Consider the following 23437-nt stretch of genomic DNA (forward strand, 5'->3'; position numbering starts at 1 on the left):
CAGCACGTGGGAGCAGAGTTGGCCCAAGAAGCCAGGTCACGTGGCTCCCAGCCTTGGGCTCTGCCTACTGGCCCCAGCTGTGAGGTCCTTGGCAAGGCCATCCTGGACCTTTTCCAGGACTTCTCTGTCTCTCTAGTCAATGATCCTAAGGTCATAACATTCGGCCCCTGGGACAGTGCAAGACCGAGATCTTAGCGTCAGGATTCCACTGCCTTCCATGGGGCACCACTGCTTCTTGGGTGCCCAGTACACACCACCAGCCTTCGGGTCCAGGGTTAACCACCTACAGGACAGAAGGAAGCAGGCCTCGTCTGCTTTCACCCTCTCTTCTGGGAAGACTTTCACAAAAGGAACAAGTGTAGTATTTGAAGTAATACATAGGTAGAATTTTATTACTAAATACCATGTGAGTATACAAAATGCATAATTGAATAACAGCTAAAAAAAAAAAAAACAACAGTCCAAGCATGTGAAATACACGTTCTTTTTTGAAATGATAAAAATGTATCCATGAAAAATATAAAATGTTGCATGTATATACAATATATACTTATATATATATAACATAAATGGAAATTGTAAATAAGAAATGTGTACATCAGCAAACAGGCACAGGCACGGAAGTTGTTTTATACAGCAGCCACTTTGTTCCAATCAATGAGCATTATTATTTACACCTTGTATTGACAAAATCCACGAGAGAGAGTGTTTCCACTATGGTGACATTTACAAATTGTTTGCACTGAAAATCAAAGTTAATTGAGCAACAATATAAGGAATCCTCAGTCTGAAGTTGATAGAAGAATCAAGAATGGAAGCTGAACAAGATTCAAGGCAGCTTTGGGAAGGAGGGTGAAGAGCCAACCGGGAGATGTGCAGAAAGAATGGGGTCTTCCGAGAAGGAGACAGGCCATGGGGACGTGAACCAACATGACACTCTCACTAGCTGGGCAGGCACCGGCAGGAAATCCAGTGTAGATTCAAGCATGAGTTGGGGTTCAGATCGGGACACTTCCCAGGTCCCTCCCTGACCGTAGCATCTGTGGGTTTGCAATATGAGGGCCTCCTCCCTCAGGGAGGACATTCAAGTAACAGCACTGAGGCATGAGGAGACGTTGTGTGTGGTATGGCATGGGGCCACTTCCCAGAGGGCTCCTTGCCTGGAGCCGGCCCCAGGGGGTCCAAGGGCATGGATGCCCGGGCCTCACAGCTCCTTAAGGATGATCTGGATCTTGCCGTCAAGCTCCCCCATGTCCAGCAGGAAGGCGACATGGTTGCTGTAGTGCTGAATGATGTTGTTGTCCATGTTGACCAAGATCCTGGAAGAGAAGAGGAGATATGTCTAGAATGTGGCCAGGCCTCTGGGTGACAAGGATGATAGTACTGGTTCCTACCTATCGGGTGTGCACAACATGGCAGGCGCCTCTCGGACTTTCTCCTGACCGCCCTAACAGCAGAGGTGGGTATTCACTGTCCCACCTACGGTGGAGGGAGTGGCTCCCAAGGGGCCGAGCCACTCCTCCAACCACGGCCTCTCTACTGCAGCAGACTGACTGGGAGGGACACAGTACTCCTCAGCCCCTAGGCCAGATGGGACTCGGACACAACGTGAGAGTTCAAGTGCAAGAGGCACGGTGGGTGGACCAGTGTGGCCTGGGTTCAGTAGGAGGCTGCGATGTGTCACTCAGGCGTGCCTGCCTGAGCCAGAGGCAGGTGCCACCTGAGTCTCTGCTCTCGTGCACCCCCATGAAGTGGAAACCTCACGGATAGCACAAGACGCATGAGGGGCTCGGCTCTCTCCCCGCTACACCCTTCAGGCTAGGACCTGGGCCAACCTGAGAAGGACAGGGCCTCCATGCTGCAGCCCTCCGCAGAGCGTCCTAGTCACTGTGAGGGCCTCCCTGGCCCGACCACACCAGCTGTCCCTTTGTAATGGAGTTGGCGGTCCTCATCCATCCACCCCACTAGCGTTTACTGAGGCCTCTCCGTGTGCAGGGTCTTGCTCCACACAGAGATCCTAGAGGATGCCCTACATGCCTTCCATGAGTCCGTATTCTAGTGGGGCCTGGGAAAAGAAATCTTAAGAACCCTGTTACTCCAGTTGATAGATGGAAAAGCTGAGCTTCAGAGAAGCAGAGTCATTTGCCTAAGGTCACACAGTTTATAGATGGCAGAGCTAGGACTTGAGTTCTAGACTTTTGTCTCTTTCCACTGTACCGTTTTTTAGAAAGAAAAACAAAAAAACAAAAACTCCCTATAAATATGAGTTAGGAAGTGGCCTATATGAGAAAGGCAAAAGCCAGGTCTGGGGGAGAGTTTGGATGGGGGCGAGATTGTTTCAAGTAGGGCAGGAATGGGGGGCTGCAGATCTCAGACTACCGCTCCCAGCAGGCAGCCATCTGCTTTCCAGGGGGACCCCTGGGGAGGCAGTAGGCTTGTCCCTGCCATCCCCCGGGTCGGGAGGACGGAGACCTTGCAGAAGCAGGGAGCCTAAGCCTACGGCCTATGTCCGGCCATCTGTACAGCAGCTTCCAGATGCTGCTGCTTTGTGGAAGGAGGTCCGGGCTCAGGCTCCCAGGCCGGGGTGCTGACAGCCAGGGTCTAATTACAGGCTCCCACTTCCTTGGGTCCCATCAGCGGTTCCTTCATCTCACAGAGGGATCTTTGTCTGGGGGCTGCAGGCTGGGAACAGATCCGAGGAGATCAGGGCTGGGCCAGAGGGGTGAGTGCTCTGTCAGTGGCCAGGTTTCCATGTGTTTCCGACAGTAGTAGTTACGGGGCGCCTCTAGGTGCCAGGCAGTGTGTGCCTTACATGCAGGAACTTGACGGCTGCCTTCCCCCCCACTCCCCAGCGGGGCTCCCAGTGGGCCGGGGTGCACACCTCCACACAAGGTATCCCAGACAAGCCCATAGACCCCTTCCCCCCCAGAGTTCAGTGACAACTGGGCCAGAGAAGCAGGGCTGGTGGGGAACCAGTGCCCCAGAATGTGGGCCTCTTGTCACTTGCCAGCTTCTAGCTGTCTTCTGTCCTGGTTTGCCCCAAACCCTTGGCCAGCTGCCAGCAAAACAGTGTATTTGTTCATCTTTCAAGCACTCAGTGGTGCTTGTAAAGCTGATTCTATCTACCTTTGTCCAGAGGACTTTCAGGAGGGTTCTGTGAAAATAAACTAGGCCATGATTAGAATTCTCTGTTCCTCAGCAGAGGAGTCGGACACGGAGGGACATGGCAAATGAGCCTCGCCTCTCCTCTCCCAAAAGGTTTTTTTGCAGACTCTTCTCATTTAAGTATCACAGATTGATTCTAGGCCCGAGGTCTTCATGGTCCAGGCTGTGTATGAGCTATAGGGTGCCTCCGAAGGGCTACTGAGTGATGGCTTGGGCCATGGGGCTAGGCAAATAAAAGGCCTTTATTTGCACATTGCTTAGCAGTTAGAGGAAGAAGCAGGAGGCAAGATAAAATAGTGGGTGCATGCACAGGCTTTAGGCAGGCTGGGATTCCTTCTGCTAGTTACTAGCTGTGACCCTGGGACCAACTCTGAATGCCAGTTTCCTCATCTACAGAAATACAGATAATCATACCAAACTCAAAGGTCAATGAGATGATGTCTGGGAGTCATTTATTTAGTCTGGCACCTGGTACATAGTGAGTGCTCCACACATGGGAGCTATTAAAATTAGGATTTAAAGAGCCGTAGGGGCTTAAGGGAAAGCTCTGCAACTTTGCCAGTGGGGCTGGGGCATCCTTGTATGCACTCCCCCCCCCCCCAAATCTCAATCTCTCTCTCTCTCTCTCTCTCTCTCTCTCTCTCTCACATACACACACACACACACACACAATCTCCCAGCCCCTCAGCCCAGCCTGTGGTGGGATCTGTCAGGGAGGCTGGCCACAGACTGGGCTGCAGCCAGGGGGGCACGGGCACTAGTCCGCAGGGGAACTGGGGCTGGGCCTGTCTGGGCAAAACAGAGCCTGCCCTCTGCCATGAGGTGGATTCTGCTCCAGAGAGCTTGTGAGCCCCAGTTTGAAACCGAAACTTGGAAGAAAAAAACACACACACAAAAACCTAGACACTCATACAATCAAAACCAAACGGGTCCTTTCCCAGGGTCTACAGGACTGTACAGCTTCCTCCCCCCCCCGCCCCGGGCCCTTCTGTGGGAGGCTGGGTGGGAACCAAAGAGGAGGGAGGGTGGGAGGCCAGCCCCTGGGCCTGACTGGATGGGGCCTCAGCCTGGGTACAAAACCTGCCTGGCGTTTAGGACGTTTACTTCCTAAAGAAAGGAAAGCCCACAGACAGTAGCCACGAGGTGATGTCTGAGCACCCACAAGTAAGTGTGCTGGAGTTACATTGTCTAGAGCAGGAGGACAGGCTCTGAGCTGCATTGGGGGGCTAGGAGGCCGGGGGGCTGGGAGTGGGGCCTCCAAGCAGGGAATAGTGCTGACAATTCCTTACACTAGGCTGGGCAGGGACTTCTGTGAATGCCCAGCTCATTGTCTCTGAGCTGGGGGGGGGACTGAGTTTGGGGGCAGTCACCATGTGGCCCCCTGTACCCGCCCTGCCCAGGAGAGCCTGGGCAGGTAGCTAAGGGCACTGTGGTGTTGAGCACTAATCCCCAGCAGCCCACAGTAGGTACCACACTGCCCAGCCCTCTGGAAGATAAAGCTTCAGCCCCTCCTGCCTCAGGCAGATCCACCGGTGAAGGCCTATGCAGCATCTCAGCTGGGTTTCCTCAAAACCACACCCAGTCACCGCACCCTTTCCAGACTCATTGCCAGCCACTCCCTCCTTGGGCCCTGACTCGGCCAGTAGCAGCAGCATTGCTGGGCCCTTCTGCCTCCCTGCCTTTACTCTGCTGCTCCTGCCCCTGAATAATGCTTAGCCCCTCTGAGCCTCAGTTTCCCTCTCTGTGAAGTGTGAGTAATGGTGTCTACCTCATAGTGTGGCTGTGAGAGTTAAGTGGGAGACGTGTAGCCCAACATCTGACACATGGTAGACAGATGAGTGAATGGTAGTCACAATCACCATCATTATAATCAAATGACTTGGCCATCCAGTGGCCTGGGGCTTGGACCTGGGTCTTCTGATCTTTGGGCCTGCACTGGCCTTCCACCTGCCATCTCTAAAGACCCTTCCTTTTTTTTTTTTTTTTTTAATTAATTTTTATTGGTGTTCAATTTACCAACATACAGAAAAACACCCAGTGCTCATCCCGTCAAGTGTCCACCTTCTAAAGACCCTTCCATCTGTCTTCTACTCCTTTCCTTCCCAGTTGGCAGGTGGCCTTGCCAATTCCACAGCCCCTGCCCTCTCCACAGAGCCAAGGACAGATGCTGCTCGGCACCATGGGGGGCAGAGCAAACCCTCTGGGAGCTCCCTGAACCAAGATTTTAGAGGGAATGGGGCAACGAGGGGGGATGGGAGGAAGAGCTGTACTGAGCACTTACCCCCGCTTACATTTCTTGTAGACTTTGTAAATGTTCTCTTCGGGGAACCCATACTTCTCAGAGATCTGGAAGAGAACAGTAGGGGATTTGTTGTCTGCTGCCCAAACTGGACCTATTCCAGCCTCTTATACTGTAATCTTTTTATTTCCTGATTATAAAAGTAACATACATCCATACTGTGGAAAAATACAAAGAAAAAAAATACAATTGTCCATAATCCTGTTTCCAAGAGGTAAACATCTGGGTGCCCTCTTTCCCATCTTTTGGCCATGGGTGCAGATTTTTTATATTCCCCACACATAGCTTTATATAACTTTTTTTTTTACTTCACGTTGCATGTTATAAGCCTTCCTGCATCACGACAAACTCTTGACGGACTGCACATCTAGTGGGTGTAAAATATCCCAAAGAGCATCCACCAGGTCCTCCAACCACTGCCTCAAGTCAGACTCCACATCGTTCCAGTGCTGAGGGTCCCCCACTCACCAGCAGCCAACTCTGGGAAAACCAGAGGCAGAGATGGGCATTGCCCCTACCTGTAGGGCTGCTGGAAGTGACTAAACTGGCCCATAAAAAGCATTCGGGGCAGTTCCCGGCCTGCAGACCTCCACAGAGAGTCAGTGCTGTTCTCTTAGAAGGGGAGCACTGGATGCTCCTGCCCTGCGGTGAGGGGGATCACCCAGATATTGTCCCCTTCGAGGCAAGAATTACTAACCCCATCGGGTGGTTGAGGGTGCCCAGCTCCACGAATATAAACTGTGCACCCAGGGCCCGGCCAGATCCCGGGTTTCCTGCCCCGTCACATCCCAGAACACTGGTGTTTGTTCTGCGGACAAGGAACCCCCAGCTTGGAGGTCCGTGAGTGGCCTGCCTGAGCTCGCACAGCCAGAGCCAGCTCACTTCTCACCAGGCAGCCAGAAGTTTCCTCTAGGGCAGACAGACTCAGTCTGGTCCCAGTTCCACCACCAGGAGTGCAGACTCTGAGCAAGTCACTTGACTTCGCTGAGCCTCAGCGTTCCCATTTGTAAAACGGGAGCAAGCATAAGATGTCCACGCAGCGTGGTTCAGCCCAGGAGCTGAGAAGATGAAGCGAAGGCCCAGCTTGTGTCTGTGCCCTGGTGAGAGGCTCAGTCAGAGGGTGCCGTCTGGCGTGACTGGCCGCCTAGAAGCAGCAGCGAGGCTTAGACCGAAGGCTTCAGGCTGAGGCGGTCCTCTCAGGCCTTTTAGGAAGAGGATCAGGCTCAGCTGCTTGGTTATTCTCTGTCCTGACAGAGATCCCTCCCAGGCAGGAAAGTCCTTATTCTACTTGGATGGCGACATGGCTGGAAGCTACCAGGAGGAAGATCTCAATTCAACCTAAAGAAGGACTTAGGAACTTTCTAAACATAAGTTGTACGAAGACAGCATGGGCTGCCCCGTGTGGTGGTGAGCTCTCCATCCCTGGAAGTAGGCAAGTCAAGAGTGGGTACCCCTTTGGAAGAGCTGCTGGGGAGAGAGCTCAAATACCAGATGGGGACCCTTTTAGGTCTATCCAACCCAAGGATTCCGAGTCCATGTTCGAGTGACATTAATGGCTGGTGTCAATCAATCAGAGCAGATGATCCATGAAGGGACCAGAAGGGTACAGCAGAGCGGAGAGAGCTTGGGCTGGACTGCAGCTCTGTTACTTTAGCCGCTGTGGCAGGTTGCCTGATGGCGAGAAGGCTGTTCTCTCATGGAAATGAACAAATAATAATAGTAGCCACTTTTTGGGGTTGTTCAGAGAATATGGAGAGCTAGCAATGCAGCGCGCCTGACAAAATGCCTGGCCTGTAGTGGGTCTTTAGTAAAAGGTAGCTGGCGTTACTACGGGGTTCATTTTCTCTTCCCCAGCCCACCACCTTGGAACCTTCTGGCTGTCCCGTTGGTTCAACCTTTAAGCCCCGCTGGCCCTGGCGGAGGCTTGTGTTTGCTCAGTTTCTAGCTGAGCCACAAAACTGCTGTGGGTTTCATTCAGAGTCGTTTCACCCACTCTCTGGCAGTTTGGGGGGTTGGGGAAGGTCTCCTTGCCCGAACACCACTTTGTGCCCCCCCCACCAGTGCCCCCCCCAGCCAACCACGAGCTGGAGGAATGAGGCCCCCCGAAAAAGAAAAAAAGAGTGTCTCTGGGACCTGGCCTTTTTGGGTTTCATTCCCATTAAAACAGAAACAGGTTTGCAAAGCCAACAAAAAGCTCTGGCCTGTCAGACAGCAGCCATCAGATTAAGGAGGATTTATGGTGTGTGTGACTCCCAGGGTGGAGCCAGGGCTCTGGCTGGGAGATAACATCACAGAGGCACGCCCCCACCAGCCAGGCCTGGGGGTGCCCCCCCCAATGGGGTGGGACAGGTGGGCCGTCGGAAACCCAGGGTTCCGGCATATTCCTCCTCAGTGCCTTCCTGAGGGAAGTCAAAACTGTGTGGTGAGGGGTAGGGGACAGGAGCGCAGAGCAGGGTCTGGCCAGGGCGGGGGGCGTGGGCCACAGAGCCTCTTACCGCATTCCTCAGCCCCTTGAGGTCCGGGGTCTTCAACATGAGGGCATCAAACACCTCCTCGGTCTCCCTTCGCACGTACAACAGAACTGAGAGGCAGAGGGGTGGCTTTTAGCGGCAAGGGGAGGACAAAGGAGCCCGGGAACACCCAGGGGGTGGGGGAGGCTTCAAAAATATTATGTTTAACAGAAGACCAATTTCTGCAGAAAGGGCAAATCCTTGCTGAGGGTCTGTGCCCAGATGGGAACTACCACCCAGCTCTGCGGGTCCCACTCGGGCCTGCTCGGACTGTGCCCATTCGGGCAGGATGGAATCCCTGCTCTATCGCCTGCCAGCTAGGCGACCTTGAAGGTAGTTTTCCATCACTGAGCCTCACTTTATCCAAATGGGAAATGGAGGTGGCCCCACCCTCTGTTTTAGAGTTGTGGGGGAACTAGGGACAGGATGTCTTAAACACCAAGTGTGGTACAAGGCTCAGGTCAAGGTTGCTGGAAGCTTTTGATCTTAGCTGTCGGTTGGTTTCTTCTTGATAATCAGCTGCAGCCCCCAGAGGTTTGGGCATGTCCCCCTCTCCCAGGAAGTCACAGATTTAGGCTGTTAAAGCCAGAAAGCCAGGAATGGAAACCCAACTCTGTTCCCACCTGCTGTAGAGAATGGGGGGGGGGGGGGCTTGCCCAAAATAATGAACCTGTTGCCTCTGCCAGAGGAGGCATAAGCCCACCAGCTCCATGGACATCTCTCCAAGCACCCTGGGTGCCCTGCGGACCCCCACCCCACCCTCCAGCCTTGGCCCCACTCCCGCTCTGAGGAGCAGCCCCTTGTGCCCTCTGTTGGGACGGGTGCTGCCCTGGCTGCGTGGGCCAGGATGGGTGTTTGAGGCTTTGGGGCAGGCCTCACGGGGAGCTGGGGGCTACGCGGAGGGCTCAGGGAGCGGATGAACTGGGAGTGAGGGTACCTCTCTGAAGATCGTCTTCCTTGGCCTTTTTGGAGGGCAGAGGCTCAAACTCCTCAGCGAAGGGTGAGCAGGTGCGCTTCAGAGGCAGCCTGGGGGTGGTGGGCGACAAGGAGAGGCTTATAAGGAACCCGGGGGGATCCCAGAGTCCAAAGGGGCCCCAGAGGTGCAGAAGGTCCCATGAGGGCAGGCCCAAAGCAGAGGGATGGCGGGGGAAGCAGCAGGTTCTGGAGTTGGGACTGCCTGGGTTCAAACCCCACTCGCTAGCCAGGCGACTCGGGGTGAGTCTCTTAGTCCCTCAGTGTCCCCATCTATCAAACGGGGTGACAGTAAGGTAATGATGACAATACTTCATAAAGCTGGTGAGGCTGCAGGAGATCACGCAAACTGCTTTTAGAGTCACATGTGGCGCACAGTAGGGCCTTGGTGAATGCAGACTGTTGTTTCACCATCAACACGATTCTTTTTAGAAAGAATCCACTTGGATGTGAGGTGGGGAGAGGGGGCAGGGATGTGGGGTTCAGAGTAGGGCAGACTCAGGTTCCGGCCTGCCGATGCTACATAAACCCTGTGTGAGCTTGGTCAAGTCACTTCACGTCTCTGAGCCTCTGGTCCTGGTCCCTCAGGTAGAGCAATAACCCCTGCTTGCCTGACCCCACTGGGGGCTGTGGTGAGGGGATAAGTGACCCCATTTGGTGTGAAAGCACCTCAGGAAAAGTACCCCTGGTTTACACTGGAAGACACTGAGATCAACAACAAAGGAGCTTTCTTAAGTGCTTTCCCTTTCATCACTGCCTCAGGCCACGCTCCCTCTGGGATACGCTCCCCTCACACAGATCTCTAGGCTGAGGGAGAGAAGGACTTGAGGAGCCCAGAGGCACCAGGCCCCTCGCCCGGCCCCTGGAGTCTGGGGGGCAGTCCCGAGGGGCTGTGCGCTGACCCCCTGTCCAGCCCTGCAGCACACCGTCCCCAGACGTCCTCCAAATCTGCACTACCATCTCCAAGGCTGCTTCTTTCTCTTTTTACAAGCATGTGTCCCGCCAGAGATTCGCCAACTTTTCACATAAAACCAACCCATAAAATCGCAGGCAGTTTCAGTGGGAAAGGAGCGGGACTCTAGCTGGGGGGTTAGGGGCAAGAGTCTCATGGCTGCTTCCCCAGCACCCAGTTGCCCAGTTCCTGGCTTGGGGGGCAGCACAAGCTGTAGGGGGCCGGGCGGGGGTGGAGGGTGAGGAGGCCCTTAGCTGCTTCTCTCTGTACCTGCTGGAGCTGCTCTGACCCGCCGAGGGCACGGCCTGCAATAAAAAGGAAAGACATTGTCCATTATGTGCAGGAAGATGAGGGGGCCCCCCCGCTGCTGGAGGCTCTCTGGGGGGAGGGGGCACAATCTTTACAGCAGGGAGATGCAGCTGCAGGGCCTTTCCAGCCCATTCTGCTCACTTTAAGTCCTCTTAAGTGAGCTGAAAGATTGAGCCAAAAGGCAGCATCCAGCCCAGGTAGAAGGAGTCAGGGCCTCAGGGAACACAGATGGGGCTGAGGAAATGCGGCAAACTCCAGGAGCCCCAGCTCACCCAGAAGGGCCAGGACCGCACACCGTCCTGTCCTGCAGCCCGGAGCTGGGGAGTGGGAGCCCACGCACCCGGGAAGAAGCGGGGGAGGGGACAGGGCCCTCTCTGGCACCCTCCTGTGCACCGGGCACTCTGCGCCCGGTGCAGTCATCACCAGTCTCATGAGCGGAGGCCACCAGGCCTGCCAGAGAGGCCCCCTCCCTCCGCGCCAGCACACCGTGGCACGGAGGCCAAGGCAGGATTCAGACCCCATCCCCCAACCAGGCTCCCAGGGGCAAACCCTCTTGAGCCTCCCTCTTCTTCCCCACAGAGCAGCTGTCAGACTGGGCACAGGGCCCTTAATCCCGAGAGGGCAGTCATCTCTGGCAGGGAGAGACACCGGGGTAGGCAGCCACCTGACCATGGGGCCACAGCAGTGCTTCGGGGAGGATGGCCAACACAGGCCACCTCAGCACTGGCTGCTCTGTCCGTTCCATAATCTCTTACTGTTTGAAGTCACTGCACTGGGCACATCCTGGACAGCAGGAGCTATTTCTGCAAACATTCCTACCTACACGGGGGCCGGGGGAGGACCTTATCGGAAGGAAAGTCTACTAAATTGTTTAATGTGGAAGCAAATGACCACACAAGCTCTGGAACTCTGATTCCCCCACTGACTTATTGTGAGGCCTTATCTGGAACGTGGAGGGCCAGCAGAGTCCACCTCAAAGGATGGCTCCCAGCCTGAGAGGTGGTGTAGCTATGGTTGACGAGCTCGGTCGGCTTCTGAAGCCAAGGTGCCTGGGTCCAAACCCCAGCTCTGCCGCCTACTGGGTGGTTTGGTCTCTGTGCTTCAATGTCCCCCCTCAGAAATCCGGGGGGAATGAGAGTTTCCACCTAGTGGGGAGGTAGGGAGGAGGGTGAGAGCTGGTGGTGCATGGGAAGCATCGAGAACAGTGCCTGGCGCAAAGTGAGCGCTCACAATTGCTGCTGGGACCACCACGGCCCACCAGCTTTGATTCAGCCGCCATCTAACTTGGGGCTCGGACATCAGAAACCTCCATGTGCGCTCCAGGCATGAATGTTTCTTCACGACCACCTTCTCTTCACAGTAGAAAAGGTCACTAACGTTGTCTGAACATGCCTACTTTTTTAATCCCATGGGATTCGGTAAGAGCATTTTCATGTTGATGTAAAAAAACGTCGGGCCCTATACAAGCTCTGTCGGCCTGTATCAGCTGAGCGGCAGGTGCTCCGGGCCAGCCCACGTGGAGCAGCCCCCACCCAGGGCCCAAGACCCTCCTCGGCCCAAGGCCCTCACCCCTCCAGGACGCTGCAGGCCGGAGAAGTGCACGTGGGGGATGAACAGCACCGGTGGCGTCTCCAGGTCAGCCTCAGGCCGCAGGTACGTGGTCTCATTGCCCCGGAAGCCCGACAGCAGGCAGCCCTTGATGCCTGATGGGAGGAGGAAGGCACTGCGTCTGGGGCCCTCCGTTCATGCCCCTAACCTCCGCCCTGTCATCTCCTTCCGCCCTGTTGTCCCAGGCCAGCCCAGCCCCTGGCCCATCTCCACTGACCACTGCTGCTGGAGTCTGGGCATTTGACCTTCCTCCGGAACTGCTTCCGCTCATCATCCCGCATTTTCCTTTCAGCTCCCTGTGGGGAAGAGGGGGAAAGGGGTCACCACGGGTCTTGGCAGGGGCTGGCTGCCTCATGTCTTAAATATGGGCCAGCCTTCCGGGGCTGCCAGCCTTCTAGAGCTGCTTCCCCGCCAGCCTGAGACCAGGAAACAGGGAGTAGCAGCGTCCAGCCCGCCCAGGCCCTGTCTGAGGTCAGATGGGCCATGAGAGAGAGACAGACGTGGAGAGAGGGGCACAGGCAGAGGCACAGGGAAGAGGGACGAGAAGAAGAGAAACATGAGGCAGACACACAAAGACGGTGGAGAGAGATTCAGAGAGATCTAGAAGTAGATCTTCCGAAGGTGGCAGAGAGGAGACGGCAGTGCTGAGATGGAGGAGGATACACCTGGAGGCCCAGACGCACAATGACCAGCTCATGGGAGCAAGACGCTTGGAGAGCGAGAGAGGAGAGAGCAAGAGAGCGAGAGAGAGAGGGAGAGAGAGCGAGAGGGAGAGAAAGAGGAAGAGAGGGGGAGAGAAAGAGAGAGAGGAAGAGGGAGAGCAAGAGAGACAGAGAGAAAGAGAGTACGCGAGACAGAGCAAGAGCGAAAGAGAGAGCAAGAGAGGGAGAGCAAGAGAGCGAGAGAGTGAGTGCGTGTGAGAGAGAGAGTAAGAGAGCAAGAGCGAGAATGAGTGAGAGAGTGAGAGTGAGAGCAGGAGAGCGAGAGAGAGTATGAGAGCGAGAGCGAGAGAGAGCGAGAGAGAGAAGGAGAGGGAGAGTGAGAGAGAGCGACTGACAGGCCCTGCATGGTGGGGAGGCCCCACAGGCGGGTGGGAGGGTGGGGGGTTGGGGGGGCTGCCCTGCTCCCTCCCGGGGCCCAGTGGAGGGTCTGTCCCCCCCCTCCCCAGCTACCTTGTCACAGAAGATCTTGATCTGACAGACAGCCCGGTGCACTAGGTGCTCAGCGCCCGAGCCACAGTCATAGGTGTCAATCTGCAGGTTCAGGGGGACGCCCTTCACCCCCTTCTGCGAGGAGAAGTCTGTGCTGAGGCAGTTGACACCAATAAACACCTGGGGACGGCAGCAGAGCTGGATGAACAGCAGGCCCGGGGGTGCCCTGCGGCCCTGCGACCCCCCGCCGCCCAGCGTGCTGTGCGCCCGGAGCGGCACCCCAATGCACCCGGCCCCACCTATATTGCCACCACGAAGGCTGGAGCCCAGGCTCAGGAGCAGCGGGCCCCCGCGAGGTTGCCGAGGGCAGCCCAAAGGCTCAAGGCCCCGGCAGGGAGATGGGGGTCCTTCCGCGGCTTTCATGCAAGTCCGGAGCCTCCTTTGTCTGCCACTCAGAGTGAGGAGGCGGAGAGCCACAGCCCAGAAGACCACCTTCCTGCTGGCCATGAGCCACAAGGGTGAGACCCTGGCCCTCGGCACCCTCGACCCCCAGCTCCAGCCATCACTGGACCTGTCACCCCCATTTTACAGCCAAGGAAACAGGGGCGCTAAGCAGGTGTGACCCGCTGAGGTTTCCACAGGGAGGCAGGCAGGGTGGCAGCGCAGAGTGGGCCCAGACATGGGGCCCCCCAGACTCGGGCTGGGAAGCCACGTGGCTTTAGACCAGAGCTTTAGCCTCATGGAGCCTCTGTTTCCTGATCTGCAAAACGGGGATGATGAAACCTACCCCATGTGGCTGTGAGGGTGCGTGGAGCACCTAGTGGGCTTGGCACGCAGTGACCTGCTGTGGGGATGGGACAGCTGGAATCTCACCCCGAAGCCCAGGCCCAGCTGATGGCAGTCTGGGTGGAGTCTCAGCTGGGATTCCCTGGCAAGCTCACCTGGTGAGCGTCTACCTGACTGACTCTCCACGAGGTGCCAGGGCCAGACCCCACTCCCGACTGGCCACCGTGACCTGCACAGGTAGGGGTGGGGTGCAGTGCCTGAGCAGACCCCCTTCCTTCCTCGGCTGTGGGGGCCAGGCCCCCAGGCGCATGCCAGACATACCTCCCCCTCAGCCAACTCAGCCCTAATGCAGCTCCCACCCTGCGCACACCTGAGAAAGACCCACGCCTGGGGGCTTAAGGGGCTGTGAGAAAATCCCAACCGAAACCCACCTCTCCCTTCCTACGAAACTCTCTCCCCACCTCCCTGCACTGGGGGCCCCAGCTCCTCCTCCAGCCCCTGGCATCTGTTTGAATAATAATAATCCCTCACTTTTGTGCCTCCCTTTGTGTTTTCAGAGCCCCTTCAGCTCTATTTTCTCCAGGCAGCCTAGATGGCTCTGGCTCCATGAGGCAAGCCGGGAGACAGAGTCTAGCTCCCCAGCTTGTCCAGGCCAGAAATGCCCTTGCCAGGAGCTGGGCCCAATCCTGGTCTGAAAGGGTAGGCCTGGCCCAAGGAAGCAAAGGACAGGCCCAAGGTCACCCAGCCCGGGGCTCTCAGACTAGTGCCCCTTCCACAACACCAGCTCTCCAAACAGAAAACCAAGGCACGGAGAGGTCCAGAAGCACATGGCAAGTTGGCCTTAGGCACTAAGTGGCTGGTATGAAAACAAGTCACCAGAGGCTCCACTTTCAGGCCTCTTGGACAGGTCTGGCACTGTGCCCATGTCTGAGACATACATGAGCCCATGAAATCTTTACCACAACCCCAGGAGACAGACTATTGTTTCCTTCTTTTGGACGTAGGAAGTGATATGACTGGGATTTCGGCCTCCTCTACCAGACTCCAAATACTCCTCCTGCAACACCAACTGGCCTGCAAGCCAGGAAACCTGGTGTCATTGGTGGCTGGCTGTGTGACCTTGCATGAGGCTTAGTTTTCCCATCCGGTGAATGGGTGGATCTGATTAATAACAATAGCCACCACTGCTATGCCAAGCTGTGCTCTACCTTTTACTTAACTCACACGATCCTCACGTGAACCTCTCAGTCGGCGCTGTAATTGCACCCCAATTTTACAGCCAAGGCACTGGTCCAAGGTCACAGGGCTGGACATAGGCCTAGCCTTTCTGGAAGCCTGTGCTTCTCCCCTACTCCTTATCCTGCCTCCTCCATGGGTGCTCTTATGAGGGGAGCTGCCACAATCCCAGATCCCCACTGGGGAAATCCAAAGGACCCAGCTCCGTCACAGCTACACACTGACCTTGGCCTCCTCGTTGACATTCCACACAAAGGACAGCGCGTTATAGGCCACCTCCTCAATGTGCTGCACAGTGTTGAAGTTTTCTTTGCAGTCAGCTGGGAAGCACAGGAGACCAGACGGAGAGTCAGGAGGAGAGGGATTTGGGGACACGCTGGGGAGGAGGCATTCAGGAGCGGGACCTAGTTCTCCGCAGGGATTCGGGCCCTCTCCCCCAAGAACCATGCTTCAATCTGGGAGGGGGAACTGATTGTTATGCCCTGGGTTACAGATGGGAAAACTGAGATCCAGCCTGGGTAACAGATTTGCCCAAACCCCACAGAGAATCCCTAACTTTGACAAGTAGGCCAGGGCCCTCATCAGTTTCGGGTGAAGGTTAGAGTCTTCATCGGGATTGTGACTGAGGAGATCTCCCACTAGTAGAAGGAGTAAGAGCAGTGGTGGTAACGGTAGTAGCAAGGGCAGTGATGCCAGGACTGAGCTATCAGACGGCTAGTGAGCAAATAGCACAGCTGCCACCACTTACTGAACTTCACGATGGTGAGCCCCCAGTTAATCCTCACAATGACCCTATGACTGACTGTTCAGTTTACAAAATGAAAAAAAAAAAATGAAGCTCAGAGAGGTCTGGTCACTTGGCCAGGGGTCACACAGCTTTAAAAAAAAAAAAAAAAAAAGGTACAGCATGGACTGGAGCTCAGCTTTGGCCTCTGAACACAGGCTCCTACCCACTTGCTATGTGGCCTCTCAGACAAGTCATCGGATCGCCCTGATTCAGAGCATGCTGTCCAGTATGTGTGACTCTGAGACCGAAGAAACAGCCCTATAAGCAGGCAGGGCAGCTGGCCTCATTCCATTTGACAGCCGAAGAAACTGAGGCTCAGAAAGGGGCAGTGACACAGGTCACACTGTCAGAAAAAGAGTGATGGAGCCAGAACCTGGAGGCCCAAGGGTGGGCTGTGACTCCTACACATCCCAGGGCCTGGGACAGGGATAAGATGGCACCCGTGTCCCTTCCCTGTGTCCCCTACCTGCTGACAGAGCCCTGGGTTCCAGCTCCCAAAGCAGAACTGCTGTCCTTCAAACCTGCTAAGTCACTGGGGCCACTCTGTTGTCTTTTGCATTTGTGTCTCAATTGGCTAAGCTCCCCATGGGGACAAGCAGGCCAGCATCCCAGGGGTCTTTTTATCGGATGCTGCTGGGGTCTCTAGAGCACTGTTTACCCCAAAGCAACATAGAAAAGAGGCCACTGCTTCCAGCCAACAGATGCAAATCCCTGCAAAGCCCACAGTGTATGGCCTGGAGACAGGGGCCAGGCGGGTGGCTGGGGTCAGAACTAAATCCTGCAGAGATCACAGAGGACTGGGACAAAAAGACCTGATTGGGGCGTGTGTGAGTGTGTGTGTGTGTGTGTGTGTGTGTGTGAGAGAGAGAGAGAGAGAGAGAGAGAGAGAGAGACAGAGACAGACAGAGAAAGACAAGGAAGAGACAGGGAGACAGGGAGACACATGGAGACTGGGCTGGGGCCTGGTGGGGCTCTTACCCACGTCGATGACACGCTGCTTGGCGGTGGGTTGCCGGGAATGCCAGTGCTTCCAAAAGCGCAGCTGCTCTGCTGGGACTTTTTCATTGTCGAACACAACCATCACCACACTCTGCAAGCACAGCAGCCACCATGACCCTGGCCTCAGGAGAGGCCCAGGCAGTCCCCGTCGCTTCCCAGAGCCCTAGTCCAGGGCCTCTGCCCCCCTACTCCCTAGGGTCTCCATCAGGCAGGGCCAGCCCCACCACTATACCCCCATCCCGGGCTGTTCCAGGTACAACATACCTTGACCTTGTTGGAGGACAAGGCAAGGCCTTTGCTGCCTGCAGGGGTCCGCAGAGTGATGGGATAGAACTGGCCCTTGTTGAGATAGGCCATAGGCGACTCCCCAGACTTGATGTGGATGGCTTTGGGGGAGCCCAGGGTGTACTCAAAGTCACTGCAGGGAGGAGAAGGGGAGGACAGTGAGGCTGTGCTCCCAGGCAGGGGGGTCCCAGAGGGCAGCGGGGCAGGAAGCCTGAGGCTGTGCTGTGCAGTCACTCTGTGACTCCAGGAAATCATTCTACCTCCCTGGGCCTCCATTTCCACATTTTTGGAGTTTCTATTTGATGGTTTCCTTGAGCCACAATCCTGCTGAATGACAAATCATGGAAACCAGAGAGACCCCTGAGGGGTGACAAAGCCATAGGGGAGAAGGAGGGCCACAGAACCTCAGCTTTTTAACGGGCTCTGAGCTCCCTGTCACAGCCCAAGGAAAAAAAAATGTAGAAATTAGTCTCTCTCCTTTCACATGCCTTCACTCCTGTCTTTTCATTTGTTGATGATGCCTGCTCTGGGGACACTGTGAGGCTCTGTCTGTAGCCTCTGTCTATCATCTAAGTGGCCAAAGTTCCAGAAGGGCTGAGTTACCTCTTGGGGCTGGGATAGTCCTCTGGACACGGGGGCTCTGGGGATGTTTTCAGGATGTCTGGGAAGAGCAGCGACTGCAGAAAAACACAATTCAGAGAATAAATGGCCACATTCAGGCTGCTGGGGCCTCATCCCATGGCTGTCACATACAGTGGTGTAGGTTATGCAGTACACAACTAAGGCAACAGTACATGGCAGACCTGCCTCTGCTCTAGGACTTTTCATCCCATGGATTCCAAACCTCTGACCTCCTCACTGTCTTCTCTCCTTCTGCACATGCATACACATATCCAGGGAGGCTGTGAGGGGTATGGGCACAGGCCCTCACCTCCTGTGGGTCATCTTTGAAGGTGCTGTCAGGCTGCCAGCGCTGTGTGGGTGGCACCCCATGAATGCTCTCAAACAAGGAGTTGAGGGAGCTGTTATCGTACATATCACTGGTGGGCAGCAGGTAGCTGTCCACAGAGCCAGCTTCCAGCTTGCTGGGGCCAAGGGGAGCTGCCTTGCCCGGAGTGGGCATGGTCCCCTCCAAACTCATCAGGTTATTCTTCTTGAGACCCTCTGGGTACTCTGGGGTTCCAGACACATTCTCTGTCAGGAATTTCATAAGATGCGTGGGGCTTTCAAGGGGAGCGAGGTCCATCTCATAGTCCATGCCATGGTAGTACCTGGGGAGAGAGGAGGGCTGAGTGAGTGCACCTCTTCTCTCTGAGGGGCAAGGGGGTCCTTGGTGGGATTGGAGGGTGACCATCACGCTGACACCATGACCTCCTTTAATCCAATGTAAATGTTAGATCTTCCCAACATGCATGAAGCAAGACATGTTACTATTAACAGGCCAATTTGTCTCGGAGATGGGCAGGGAGAGGGTGTCAAGAATGGAATAAGGTATAGGCTCAAAGTTGAGGGGAGAAACAAATGCTTTATCTTTTATAGCACTTGGTAATTTCAAAAACTAAAAGTTTATTTCTTAACCAGAGTCAAAGGTCCCCATCCTAAAACAACTGTACTGAGTCGTCCAGAGTGTATGTGTGTATGTGTGTGTGTGTGTGTGTGTGTGTGTGTGTCTGGGGGTGGTTAATGGTTATTATAGTGAACACAGTACATTAATATATGTTGAGAAAAAGGTCTAGAAGGATACACTCCAACTGTTAAGGTGGAGCAGGCAGGGAAGTAGCTACAGGAAAGTTTTACTTTCTACTTTCTACATTTCTATAGAGTTTGAGTATTATATAACAAACAGGTATTACTTTTGTAATCAGAAAAGCTTAACATTTTAAAAAATTAGTTTTCAGGAGAGTCTCACGCACAGCCCTACTGTTTCTAGCATGGAGGGGCCCTGGGCCGCAAGAGCCAGAATGCCTGCCTTAGCAGTCTGGATTTTCTGGAAGGCAGAGATAAGCCCCAAGAGGTTTCCCAGGAGAGGCCCTACAGGGTTGGCAGGTGGGGAGGAGCAGGGAGGGAAGGGCAGAGAAAGGGCAGGGTCCCTCTAGTGCGCATCTGGCCCTGAGCATGGTCTGTGGTGCCTGCTAGGAGGAGGGGAACATTAGTGCCTCAAGGCACCAATGCCCGGCAGAGGCCCAGAGAGCCAGAGGAAGAAGTATGGGAAGCCAGGTGTCTGTCCCCTCCCCTAGGCCAGGTCTCCCTCCCCTTGAGGCTGCAGGGAGGAGGGTTTTGGAGTCTGGACAGAAAAGCTGCCTTTGGGGTTTTTCCTGGACCATGGCTTTGAAGTTTGTTTTCAGTAAATTCTAACCCACATGGCCTGCAGGCCTCGTTGGTGTGCTGTGTGCGCACCCATTCAAGTGTAGCAGGGTCTCATTGTGACTTGGTGGGCCCTAGTCTCTTGCCTTCACAGGCTCCTTCCTCCATAAAAAAATAGTTTAAAACGCCTTTTACAATTGCATTGGTGTAAAGATAGATGTAATCCATGTTGGATCATATTCATTGTTTTCTTATGATTTTAAGATAAATTCTAACACTTTCACGGGCCCCTAAGAGTTGTGGGCCCTGGGCACTGAGCCTTCTATGCCCGATGGTCATAGCCCAGAGGTGAAGGTGAGGATGAGGGAAGGGGCCGAGATGGTGGTAGGGCGAGCCTCACCTCTTTCCTTGGTCATTCCGGCCCCCAGTGCAGGAGGACAGGATCCGCTTCTCCTTGGGGCCCTGAGTGGAGAGGAAAGAGGGATTTATGCATTTATGGACAGATCAGCCCCCTCCAGCAGACTTGGCCAGACAGAGGAGCTACCTTGGTCCCTGGGAGAAAACCTTCTGGTCCTGCTAATTGGCAGACCAGCATTTAGTCTAAGTCCCAAGTTAGAGAGTGGAAAGAAGTACCCCAAGATGAGCACTTAGGCATCAGAGAATTTGGAGTCAGGCAGATCTGCCCTAAGATCTAACTTCGCCACTTAAGAGTGCTGTGTGACTCTGAATCAATGACTGTACCTTTCTGAGATTCATTGTCTTCGTATGGCAAGTGGGGGATTAGAATACTTATGTCAAGAGTATTGTGAAGATTTATTGGTAAAAATAATGCTCTCTGGTTTTTATTTTTTTATTTTTTTTAAAGATTTATTTATTTGAGAGAGAGAAAATCTCCAGCAGACTTCCTAATGAGTGTAGAACCTGATGTGGAGCTCAATCCCACGACCCTGAGATCATGACCCGAGCCAAAATCAAGAGTCGGATGCTTAACCAATTGAGCCACCGGGCACCCCTCAAATCTCAGGCACACCCTTAAATCTCCAATTTAATCTCTAGACCACTCTGTGATTGCTACTAATGTTATCTCCATTATATGGATGAGGAAATTGAGGCCCAGAGAGGCTCTGTTGTCTCAGCGGTTAGGAGCATGGACTCTGGATCCAGATTTCTTAGCTTTAATTCCCAGATATGCCACATACTGGTGTGTGACCTGGAGCAAGTCCCCTAACCTCTCTGTACCTCGTTGTCCTCATCTGTACAGCAAGGATAATAATAGTAACACTAACTCCAGAGATTGTCGTGAGTGCTTAGACCAGCACCTAGCACATGGAGAACACTATCTGGCCAGATCAGTTCTCAAACTCCCAACTCCGTGCTCTCTGCCTTACTACCCACTGGGCTGCTCTCAACTCATAATGCTCTGAAATGAGGGGTGAGGGGTTGGGACAGATATGTCTCCCCAGGATGCTGTATTTCACTAAAACCACTACAAGTGTCACCTCCAGAAACTGTTCCCATCGTCTTGGCCCTGGGAGTGGCCCTTTGCCTAGGAAGATGGTGCCAGATTTTACATTATGCTCCAACCTCAAGCTGTAAATCCCAGGCTGGGGGTTAAATCCAGGCCTAGGATTCTGGCTCCCACCATGTCTCCAACCTGAGGCAGTCAATTTAAATTTCTTTTCCATCGGCCTGGGCCAAACGCTACCAGCACACTATCAGCCTGCTGGGGAGGAAATAAGGTAGGGTAACTGCACCACTCCAAGGTGAGAACCAAAGCCAGAAAGAAAATTTGGGGTCTTTCTGTATCTGGGACCACACTTCCCATCCTTGGCATGTGAGTTTACACAGGCAGTGCCTTCTCCCTTAGGGTAAGGTAGATAAAATATTTCTTGGGTCAGTAAATTTGAGGGCTTATTTACAAAGTGGCTTTAAATCTTCAGGTTCAAAGCCAGTTATCTCAATAATTGGCTGTTTATGTTTCCCATTCTCAAATCTGGGAAAGTCTCTTGGAGCAATCACCCAGCCCAGGGAAAACAAGAAAGTGTACTGTCATGTGACAGTTCAGACAGATGGGTAGGGGCTGCCTGGAGTGCAGTGGAAAAAGATTCTTCAGCCTCCTGCACCCCGGTGAGAATGCAGGCTGTAATCCATGAGCAATGTCTGGCACAGGCATGGGAAGGGGTCGGTGGCTCTGTCACTGTGTTAGGTACTTGTGGTTGCCCACTGGCAACCAGATAGGGGAGGGACTAATTTCTGTTCTCAGGTGCTGATAGTCCCCCAGAGTCAAGGCCAAGGCCCTGGAAACAATTGGAGAACAATAGAGACTGTCTGTCAGGAGGTGTTAGGTTACATAGAATGGCAGCAAGGGTAGGAAGGATAGTCAGACACTCCAGAGAGGGAGAGGTGATGTGGCAGGAGAGCTTCCAGGTGAAAGTGGCCTTGGGAAGAAAAGAAAATGATTCAAGAGCAGAAGGCATGTTCTAGGTGGTGGGGTTGGGATAGGTGGGTGGGGATGACAGGGCAACTGGGATGACCTAAGGGACGGGGCAGAAAAAAGATGGCAGGTTGGGGGTGCTGCTGTGATGAGGAGTATGTGTGGCCAAGGCACTGATCCATTTAATCACTAAGCACTAAGTATGTGGCAAGCAGGATGGGGAGCTGAGGACTGAGTGATGACAACCACGTGGTTCCTGCCCTCCAAGAGCTCAGTCATGCAGGAGATGAAGAAATAAATGCACAGCAAGCAAGTTTCTAAAGACAGAGTCAAGGATAATGATGGTAGTTCCTGAGGGTACCTGGGGGCACAGAATGAGAGACCCAAGAAAGCAGAATGAATGGAGTAACCTTGAAGCAGAGACCCAGAGCTGAGGGGGGGAACTTAGCCAAGGGGAGAGGAGTGGGGGGGCCAGGCAGAGGGAATGGCATGTGTGAAGACCCAGAGGAGAGAAGAAACATGGTACTGGGCTGGGGATGGGCTGCTGGGCCATGAGGACTGAGCACAAAGGCGACCGTTCAGTCAGAGGGGGACACTCCCAGAGGGGGCAAATGTACCATGTAGTAGTCATAGAGGAAGCTCAGGGCGGCAACACTGTCATCGTCCCCGTTGACCCTCATCATGGCCTTCGTGGCAGCTGTCAAGGGGTTTTCCAGGTAGGTCTTCCAGGCCTCGTCCTCGCTAGTGTAGGGGAACTTCTGGAAGTTGACTGGGTCATTCTTCAGCAATCGCACAGACCTGAAGCTGGAAGATAAGTAGGGAAGGTCAAGAGGCAGGTCCATGAATGGTCAGCCTCAGGCCAGTGGCCAGGAATTCAGAGTTATCAGCCTTGAAAAGTTGAAACCACTTCTTCTACCACCTTTGGGCAGCATGGGACAGTAGAATGTACCCGAACTTGGGAGCTAGATGCTTTCAGTCTCTACCCGGGGCCTCACTTCCCTCACCCACGACTCCAAGACCCTAATCCCAACCCCGCAAGGCTTCAGAGAGGATTCAGTAAAATGCTTCCACGGTAGATACTCATTCAAAGGAACTTAGCATAAGGATAGGAAATCGTGACAAACAAAATTTCCAGATAACCCAACATGAGAAGTTCCCTTGCAGACTGTGAGAGACACAGAAGGTCGGTGGCGATGCTTACAAGTTAGGGAGTGTGGCCAGGAAGCCTATGGGCAGAGCCCCATCTTGGGAAGTGGCCTTTCTGACCAACATGGACTGTGGATGGCCCAAGCAGCTGCTCAGATGCCAGGAACTTGGAAGGCGAGGAGGAGGCTGCAGGGCACACAGAGGAGGCAGGACCGGGCCCCGTGCTGAGAACTCAGACAAATGCAAGGCATGTGGCCCAAGAGACAAGCTGCATGGGCTCAAAGGAGAGATCCCGAGCGGCTCCTTGGAGGAAGCAGACATTTAGTTGGGGGCACTCAGCACTGGGGATTGTTAAATCATGCAGAAATGTGAAGGGGGGCCACCAGGATAGGGACACGACCCAGAATGAGAGTGATGCTGATTAAAAGTAATATCTGATCTTCACTGAGCATCGGCCGTGTTTTAGGTGCTGAGCTAATAAGCACCTTCCATGC

General features: G+C 54.2%; 1 protein-coding gene across 2 annotated transcripts in view; it reads right to left on the reverse strand.

Moving 5' to 3' along the window:
- Window positions 1-364: 364 nt before the first annotated feature.
- GRHL3 (grainyhead like transcription factor 3) overlaps window positions 365-23437 on the reverse strand; it is a 34114-nt gene continuing 11041 nt past the window's right edge. For both annotated transcript variants that reach the window (XM_026012539.2, XM_072750768.1), the window contains exons 2-16: window positions 22415-22601; window positions 19764-19825; window positions 17991-18330; window positions 17663-17736; window positions 17039-17192; window positions 16754-16865; window positions 15214-15308; window positions 12988-13146; window positions 12033-12111; window positions 11777-11910; window positions 10169-10203; window positions 8912-9000; window positions 7960-8045; window positions 5447-5511; window positions 365-1319 (exon numbers count right to left, since the gene is read on the reverse strand). In XM_026012539.2, the coding sequence (XP_025868324.1) occupies window positions 1205-1319; window positions 5447-5511; window positions 7960-8045; window positions 8912-9000; window positions 10169-10203; window positions 11777-11910; window positions 12033-12111; window positions 12988-13146; window positions 15214-15308; window positions 16754-16865; window positions 17039-17192; window positions 17663-17736; window positions 17991-18330; window positions 19764-19825; window positions 22415-22601 (1786 nt within the window). In that variant the 3' untranslated portion in view covers window positions 365-1204. The remainder of the gene's footprint in view (window positions 1320-5446; window positions 5512-7959; window positions 8046-8911; window positions 9001-10168; window positions 10204-11776; window positions 11911-12032; window positions 12112-12987; window positions 13147-15213; window positions 15309-16753; window positions 16866-17038; window positions 17193-17662; window positions 17737-17990; window positions 18331-19763; window positions 19826-22414; window positions 22602-23437) is intronic.

Source organism: Vulpes vulpes, chromosome 2, assembly GCF_048418805.1.
Source record: "Vulpes vulpes isolate BD-2025 chromosome 2, VulVul3, whole genome shotgun sequence".
Taxonomy (NCBI): Eukaryota; Metazoa; Chordata; class Mammalia; order Carnivora; family Canidae; genus Vulpes; species Vulpes vulpes.